This window comes from Leucopleurus acutus (genome assembly GCF_964270905.1).
Source record: "Leucopleurus acutus genome assembly, chromosome: 19".
NCBI lineage: Eukaryota > Metazoa > Chordata > Mammalia > Artiodactyla > Delphinidae > Leucopleurus > Leucopleurus acutus.
The window spans coordinates 14335439-14344387 of record NC_139161.1 but is presented as its reverse complement, the minus strand read 5'-3'; the positions used below and the strand labels follow the sequence as shown (position 1 = coordinate 14344387).

General features: G+C 43.5%; 1 protein-coding gene across 1 annotated transcript in view; it reads right to left on the bottom strand.

Moving 5' to 3' along the window:
• Positions 1 to 230: 230 nt before the first annotated feature.
• TEX2 (testis expressed 2) overlaps positions 231 to 8949 on the bottom strand; it is a 107242-nt gene continuing 98523 nt past the window's right edge. The window contains exons 9-12 of the mRNA XM_082860713.1: positions 7852 to 7977; positions 6006 to 6215; positions 3576 to 3696; positions 231 to 1894 (exon numbers count right to left, since the gene is read on the bottom strand). Coding sequence (XP_082716839.1) covers positions 1772 to 1894; positions 3576 to 3696; positions 6006 to 6215; positions 7852 to 7977 — 580 coding nt within the window. The 3' untranslated portion in view covers positions 231 to 1771. The remainder of the gene's footprint in view (positions 1895 to 3575; positions 3697 to 6005; positions 6216 to 7851; positions 7978 to 8949) is intronic.

Here is an 8949-nt window from a genome sequence, read left to right as displayed (position 1 = left end):
AGCAGGACTTTAAAAAATACGAATCGAGGATAATTAGCGCCTTCCTTGTATCAGGGTGTGGTCTACTTTGGATCCTCCAACAGGACGGGTCCAGTGACGGCCCAAGAAACAAGCTGCTACTGGCAGCTGAGGGCCCAGGTTTATTCTGTACCACAGTTTATTCTGTTGCTATTATCTAAGCAGGATCAAGTAGAAATGACTTAGATGCTTATCTAGTATTTGACATGAGACATTTATTTTGTGAAACAATGCAAGCGATTGTAAATCCCCACATACTATTTGATTAAGTGCAATAGGGTACAGTCATGTGTAATCTCTACACAATAGTGCATCTAGTCCTTTGCCTTTAATTATTGCACAAAAATTATAAGACCAGCGAACAAGACATGCGCACTGACAGGCAAATTGGCCTACACAATGAGAAATCAGAACAGTACACTGACTGGAATGGTCCGATAATTTAAGTCAAATGTTTTAATGGTACAGTTAAAGTAATCAAATAAGGGTTCAAATATGTTTTTTTCAATATATTAATTTCTTTAAAGTCCCGTTCAGGCAAGGTGCTGTTGCTGTTTAAAAAGCCACTATTAGCTTTGTCCACAGATGTAAGTTGTCAAAAGTTAACCCAAGGTAAGTTTGATGTTGAATGCAGCTTTAAACAATTAAAAAATTGTATTGAGTGTACTTCTCAAAGCAAATTACACAGTTTGAGAGAGCCCCGAAACCTGTAAACTAAATGTTCTGACACAAATGCACAAAATAGAGTTGGCAACGTTAAATGTCACGGTAATTTTGAGATCTGTAGTGTTTGATGCTGAGCAAACATCAGCGTCGTCTTGACTCGAGATGATTAGAGAGCAGTCTCCGGTTTTGGCCATCAGAAAAGGAAACTGCCCACAAAACATCCCAAACCAATCAGGTTAACAAAGCATTTAAGATGCCTCTTTAAAGCTTCCCAGAGCTCACAGCAAGTGCCAGGTGGAAGGACGGTGGCTCTGGCTTTCTGGCCCCACCCCAGTCCAGTCATTAGGTTTGTTTGATATTTCCACATATGCTCAAGTCTCAGGAAAACATTTGGGATTAGTCAGAAACCAGGTGATTGTACCTCCTTGGTAAAAGGTGTGGGATGGTTTGATCTCATGGCTTTGCCTAATGGTCACATAAATCCCACGGTTCCCGCCCCAGCTGATAGTGTGTTAGAGTGTATGTTCTATGGCTACTTGCTTCCAAAACGCACAACTGATAAGAAGAGTAAGTTGCTATGCATATCTTTTTATCACCAAAGAAACAGTTGACAAAATTCCACTCCCCACCCTCCACATGTGTAACCACACTGACGTTCTCTTGGTGTGGAGGGCTGCGTCACACAAACTGTAAAAGTGAGAAAACATTCCACTGCACGGGCTGCCTGAGAAAAAGCTTTGGAGGCATCGAGGAGGCAAGGGGAAGCCTTCCAGCTGTGCAGCTTCGCTCTTAATGTGCTCTTTTGCTGCCACAAAAACTGGTAGACTTAGAAAAGCCATGGTGGGGGTCACCTGTAATCTCTGGATCCACCGTGACGATCCTTCCAGTTTTCCTTTGCTGAGTCAAAGCTTTGCAGGAGGCAATCTGGACCCCATTCACTGGACACCTCCCAGTGGGATGGGCACCGGCAGGCAGAGGGCAGAAGCTGTGGCACGAGGAAAGGCCAGTGCTACAGCCCAGATGGCAGCCGAGAACCCCACACCTTGAGCTTCATCTCATAATACTGGGAACACCAGGTCTGCACCCATCACAGTTGATCAGCAGCCTCCACCAGTGGGTCTTTCAGGAGGCTGGAAGTGGAGCGAGGATCCATGGCTGAGTGCATGATAGGGATATAAACGTCGTCCATGTTTGGCATGACAAAAACTTTCTGTAGAAAGAAGGAACAGGCATGTGGAAGAATGCTCTTTTCTCAGAGTTGCCCTAGTGTGTTCTGATAATTTTAGGCTTTAGACTAGTTTTTAAAATACATATGAAACAACTTTTCCTACACATTCCAAACTAATTCCTCTATGATATTGAGAAAGCATTGAGGTATCACACCAGTGCACGAACACAAGAACCCAGTAAGTTCTGAGGAAGAAGCAGCCTTTGATTTCATGTACATATAATAAAATGACTCATGAATTGATAAATAACATTAAGAGAATTAAGAGCGTAAGCTGCTCATAGTATTTCCAAATTACTATATCCAGAACACATATTCCAATACACATAAGCCAACTTATCCATTTAAATCCTAGCAACAAAAATGTAAGCTAAATTTTTGTTTTATCAAACCAGAACCAGTTAAAGCTACGTATGAAAGAAATCCTACTATAGTGAACACCCAAAGGATAATGAGTGATTGACAGTAATGGTGCTTTGCCTATCTGTTTATAAACTTATTTTATGTAAGTGAATTTTGGCAATGTATTCAACTTCAGCAATGCTTTCTTCCAAAGCAAAAACAAAAACAGGCGGCCATGGGAGAATGCAAGCAGTTACCCTTCAACTTCCCAACTTGCCTCAAAAATACCATGCACCAAAGTTTGCCCCCTAAAAGAGATGACCCTAATATCCCAATACCCCTAAAAGAGATGACCCACCGAAATTCCTAATGCAGGATCTAGGGAGATAAGAAAAAGGAAAAGAACTGAAGGCATGAGATTGTCTTTCCCCTAATTAGGTTCAAAGTACTTTTCCTTTTGGAGATAAGATTAAGCTTTCCATAGACTGGTTTTTAGTTATATTTAACCTATAGCTTTTAAATAATAAAAAATACATAATTTTAAAGGCAATAACTCAAAATATACTACTGCAAAAATAATACCGGTATTCTTCAAAAGCTGAAATTTACTACAAAGTAAATAGTCTGTTAATCCGTAAAAGCTTAATAGACAACTATGCCTCAAAAACCTGATAAAAATTTGATAGAAACAGCTCATTCCAGGGCCTCAGCTACACTGCTATTTCCCTTGGTGGCAGAATGCAGAAGACAGGCTTAGAGAATGAGCTCTGGCTTAGTCAACTCCAGAAGATCTCTAGACTACCCTAGAAGATCCACAGGGGAGGGACAGGCCTGATTCATCTTTGGACTTCCAGGGTAGGTGGTAGCTACACGCGGAATGTTTGTTGCAACAAACAAACAATTCGTTTGTTGAAAACAAACCAAGCAAGATGGGTACCACACAAGGGCAGGAACCACCACAGCCCGCGTGCTACTAGCTGGCCAATTCCAGGCCCCACCCGGGGAAAAGTCCAAAGATAGCCCCAGCAGATGGACGGCTCGCCAGGCCTACTGGTACAAGACGGTCATTTTGCTCTTTGACCCCTACCTTTTGAGCTTCCTCTAAAGACTACTTCACAGGCTTCTGTGGATGAGTTTCAGAGTTTTTGAAACTGAACCTGAAACTTTATGCCTATTTGATCATATGTGTACTTTCCTGGGGTCCATAGCTTTCACCAGATTTTCCAAGGAGGATCCTGACCCACATGAAGTTCAGAACCTCTGTTCTACCCAGAGCCTTTAGAGCCTCAGCATGAAACACTAGATGACACTGCAGGTGTACCTGAAACTCTTGCTCCAGTTTCTTCTCTATCCAGTCTGTCACATGAACTAAAGTCACTTCTCTCTCTCCAAGTTTTGGCCGAGCTTTCAGCTCGATATGTGGTGGCTTCCGGAAACCATACCTTTTAAAGACGAGTAATAACCACATTTAGAATCAAAGAAAAGAAGTGGACAGTACCAAGAACAAACATTCCTCATTTACACAAGGCTTTATCACTACTTAAATGTTCTCTTCTTCCGAAAATCCCTTCTAAAAAACACTTCAGTGCAGCAAGTATGAATTGTGAACTCCCTGGGTCCCTGGACCCAGGGCCGTGATGATCTGAGAACAGTTGTGACAAACTAAGAAAGCCAGGAAATGCCACTGGAAAAGTCCATGACCTGGGCATTGTTTCTTGTTTTTGTTTTTCCTAAAATGGAAAGGATCTTCTTTGTTTCGATTTTTATGAAAGTAGGATATGTCTGTTACAAAATCCAAAATATACAAGTGTATAAAGCAGAAAATAAAAGACATTCTCTCTCTGAGTCTCATAACCAAGACAGGACCACTGAGAGAAGTGGGATCAATTTTCCCCACACTCCTAATATGCATACGTAAATAGAAACGTTCTATAACCTGCTTTTTCATTCCACACTCCACACCATAATTATGGCTTCTCGGTGGAGCAGACTGGCACTCAGAATTGTTGGTAAGGTATCCAGTCAAGAGACTGTGTGCTATCAAACTAAAAACTTCAACCCATCATGGACCAATGTTTTAAAGAATCCAGGCACACCTCGGAGATACCGTGGGCTCAGTTCCAGATTACCACAATAAAGCTAATTACTGCAATAAGGTGAGTCATGTGAATTTCTGGTTTCCCAGTGCATATAAAAGTTATATTTACACCATTCTGTAGTCAATTAAGTGTGCAAAACAATGTACATATCTCAATTGAAAAACACTTTATTGCTAAAAAAATGCTAACCATCATCTGACAATGCAGGGTTGCCACTAACCTCCAATTTGTAAAAAACACAATATCGGCAACTACAAGAAAGCAAAGCATAGTAAGATGAGGTCTGCCTGTACAATAAAAATGGCAAATTGCTATGAATGTTTCTAAACACTCTCAATATCTATACGTATCTTTGTGGATTAATAACAAACAGTTCAGCACTCGAGCATGCGCTGCGTGGCACTAGCCTAGAGGTCTCTAATTTTAACTCCCATTGAGCAGTGGCATTTGTAACTCCTAAGTCAAAGCTTGGAAGAGGAAGAAACGTATCAACTCTTACTATTTAAAAAAGATTTGTTATTAGGCTTGGAAAAATGTACAGTAAGTTACTTATTAACTGGTTATTTTTGGATGGTAAGGTTACAGGCTTTTTTTTTTTCTGTTTTCTTCATGTTCTTCCAGTGAAAACATTACTTCTTAAAAATAAAATCTAAAATGGTATTTTAAAGTTTTTACTGGGAAACACCAATATCATCATTAAATGATCAGTCAATTAAAAAATCCTTTTGTGATCATTCCTACAAGCCCTTCTGAACACTAAGGCTGTGTACCAGCATGCTGGTTTCACTCTATAACAGAACAGAGCTATCTTTTTCACACGACTGTAGCTTATGGTACAAAGAGGTCTTTTATGCAATCCCTGTATACCCTTATGCACATTTGAATGTCAATTTAAAATTGAGATTTATAGATAGTGATTTTCTTCTGCTGGGCCCATGAAAAATTTATTTCAGTGATTCTCAATCCTAGCTTAGTCCCCCCAACTGCTGAATCCTGGGGGCTGGGCTGGGCTGGGCATAGCTTTAACAAGTCACCCAGGTGACTGTGATATGCAGGTGGAGTTAAGACCCACTGGTTCAGTCAAATGATAACTCTCTCGGTAGACCTTCTACCACAGTTACCAAGCACACGTGCTCCTGCCTCCTTAACATCCAGATCTGACCTGGGGAGGTCTTCCCTAACCACCCAGGACTCTGCTGGATGTGTGATCCCCATCTGTAAGGTGGGCATAACGATGGCCCTATCTCCGCAGGATGCTGTGAGGACTGGCCAGGTGAAGCAGTTACACCCCAGGCTAGGCAGAGAATAAGAGGTCTACAAATGATAGCTGTTCTCACTGGTGGAAAGGGTTGGCTTGAGAGAGGAGGAAGACCAAGAATAGAAACAGCTCATCCCAATAACAGCTCATTCACCAATAACCTTAACTCTTCCTAACGTGTGAAGATGAGTCTTTATATGTGAATTAACCACTCACAGTAGAAGACAGAATCAGATTTACAACTAATGTTAAGGTTCCATGAAAAACGTTTGGAAGTGCTTCTTCCCAGGAGAAGGTACTTTCCATAATGTCAAGGATCAGCAATTTTTATGGGATTTTTATGGTCACGCAAGAAGGGGAATCACTGGCTGACCCCGAGGGGCCCTCTACGCACCATATTCGGTCAGTCGGGGGAGGTGGAATGTTGACCGCCAAGGTTCCTCTACATTCTTGTACTTCTACAGTTAGCAGCAGTGGTGTATTGGAGACTTCTTCAATCTTCTTTTTAATGAACTCTGTCTCCGTTGCTTTTTGGAAATATTTTGACTTGGTAATTTTATCAACAAACCTCATAATCTTACTTGTTCGGTGACCTCCAACATACCTTTAAATGAGGGACACAGACGGGTGTTAGTACAGATTTTGTTCCTTCACAAACAAGTTGGTGGCTCTGTGTTCACCTGACTTTAGACCTGAGTTTCTCAACTGCAGCACCACTGACACAGTGGACTGGGCGATTCTTTGTTGTGGATGTTGCCAGATGTTTAACAGCATCCCTGGCCTCAGCCTACTGGATGTCAATAGCACGTTCCCCCACAGATATGACAATAAAAAATGTCTTTGGACATGGCTAAATGTCCCTGGGGGGGGGACAAAATAACCCCCAGGTGAGAACTACTACTTTATTTATTTTTAAATTTAATTTAATTAATTTATTTTTGGCTGCGCTGCATGGCATGCAGGATCTTAGTTCCCCGACCAGGGATCGAACCTGTGCCCCTGCAGTGGAAGCACGGGGTCTTAACCACTGGACCACCAGGGAAGTCCAGAGAACTACAACTTTAGACAAGGTGCAGACATCAGATAGAGCCTGAGTCTTGACAACGGCGAGTCAGACCAAGTTCTCACAGTGCAAGCAGGGAAGGCATCTCACCTGCTCTCCTTTATAACCTTCAAATACTGAATATAAATCCAGTGTCCTCTGAGCAAAATCTCACCATCTCTACATAGCAAATAAGAAATCAGGCTGCATTAACAGGCCCACAAAACACAGTAAAACATCTGCCTTTCAGATGGTGTCACAGCGACTCTGAGCAGCAACGACTTGTCAAAGGGCTCAGGAGCATCTAAAGAAAAAAGCTGCATCCAGCTGATGCGCCAGCAGCCCAGGAAAGCAAGCTCTCCTGCATCAGGTCATATCTACCTAGGACCGCCCTAGGAAGAGGATATTTGCTCTTAAAGCCCTCCACAGTTCCAGAGGGCCAGGAATAGTATGGGTGTGTGTGGAGGCAAAAGCAATTATTCTTAAGAAGGTCAGGTGGGGAGAGTTTAAATAATGCACACAAACTTTAGTCCCAATTCCTCAAACATCTAGATTCTCTTTTCATCTTCTGTAGGATTTCAGAAGTGAATAGGTTGATATTTTCTTACAAATACTTCTGAATCACCTGGTTTCTTTATCATTTTAGTTTCTTCACTCACTTTAAATAATTAAAAGATCCTTACAGAGAGGCAGCCTAAGCACTTTGATCATTCAGCAGTCCAAGTAACAGGCAAAGGGGGCCACCAAAATGTAGCTCATGATCCAAAAGATCAGCTAAGTGACCCACGTTTTCAAAATTCACCGAAGAAATCACCTGAATGTTTCAACATTGTAGGAGCTAAAAGCTCAACAGCAGCAAGTGTGACCCGCCAGAAGGGAAGTAATGCTCCCTATCCACACCAGGGGGAGCTGTTGTGTAATCTGTGCTCCTTGTGATAAACACGCCCTTCAATTCTCTGTTATTTATTCCAGCGGCCCAAGAAAACCATTTTGGTCTGGACCCTCTTAATTAGGGAAAGCTATTCAGGTCTTTTGCTTTGGGGCATGAAATTTTATCCCACTGGCTTTTAGTTATTAATGCAAAAATCATTCACTCAAAGTGAAGGCGGAAGGAAGATCAGAGAGGAAAAGACAATAAAAGCTCACTCCCAACTTGCAGCCCCGACCCCTGAAGACCCCAGAAGCTGGATGCACTCACCCTTCAGCCCCTGGGAGAAGCGGTTTGTCTCCTGCGCCAGGCTCTGGTGCGTCGTCTTCGTCAGAGGAGCCAGCACTGGAGGACTCCTCGTCGCTGTCAGCCAGACAGAAGGCCCTGGGCCTGCAACTGATCAGGGCAGAGTCACCACGGCAGCTGGCCCAGCGCCAGGCTCCACCGCCACCACTGCTACCGCGTCATCACTCTCCCCCACCCAGCCCAGACAGAAGAGGCCCAATCCAAGAGTCCTCGGATTGGCCTGGTCCTCCCGGAGACCCTTCAGTGCCAAGTCCCCGGCAGGACCGCAGAGGACTTGGGCCTGAAGGGCTGGATTCTGTGCATGCGTCAGAAAGACAGGTGATGGGAGTGTGATGCAGTCCACACACAATGCAGTGATCTCGTCAACAGTGCAGCGTAGCCAATGGGAGGGTGAGTGGAAAGAGCGATGGTTGCACGGGGGAGGGGACAGCTCATGTTGGCGCCATGACCACCTCACAGATGACGGGGATGTTCAGGCAAGTCCCCTGACTCTGGCTGAGTTCAACAACTATGCTTTTTGGCTTAGTTTCCTCCTGTTAGTTTTGGCTCAAGACTCCTTCCTAGTGAAATTACGTATCCTAGCCCACACCTGCCTCAGCTCCTGAAGGTCACAGAAAAAGCCAACAACCAACAAATCTCAAGGGACTCTAGGAAGCAACTGACATGAGAACCCAGGAACTTTTCAAGAAAAGTACTAATTTAAAACCGATTTTTAGGGCTTCCCTGGTGACGCAGTGGTTAAGAATCTGCCTGCCAATGCAGGGGACACAGGTTTGAGCCCTGGTCCGGGAAGATCCCACATGCCGCAGAGCAGCTAAGCCCATACGCCACAACTACTGAGCCTGCGCTCTAGAGCCCGCAAGCCACAACTACTGAAGCCCGCGCGCCTAGAGCCTATGCTCCACAACAAGAGAAGCCACCGCAATGAGAAGCCCGCGCCCCGCAAAGAAGAGTAGCCCCTGCTCGCCACAACTAGGGAAAGCCCATGCACAGCAACAAAGACCCACTGTAGCCAAAAATAAATAAATTTATATTTAAAAAACCACGTTTTTAAAATGAAGT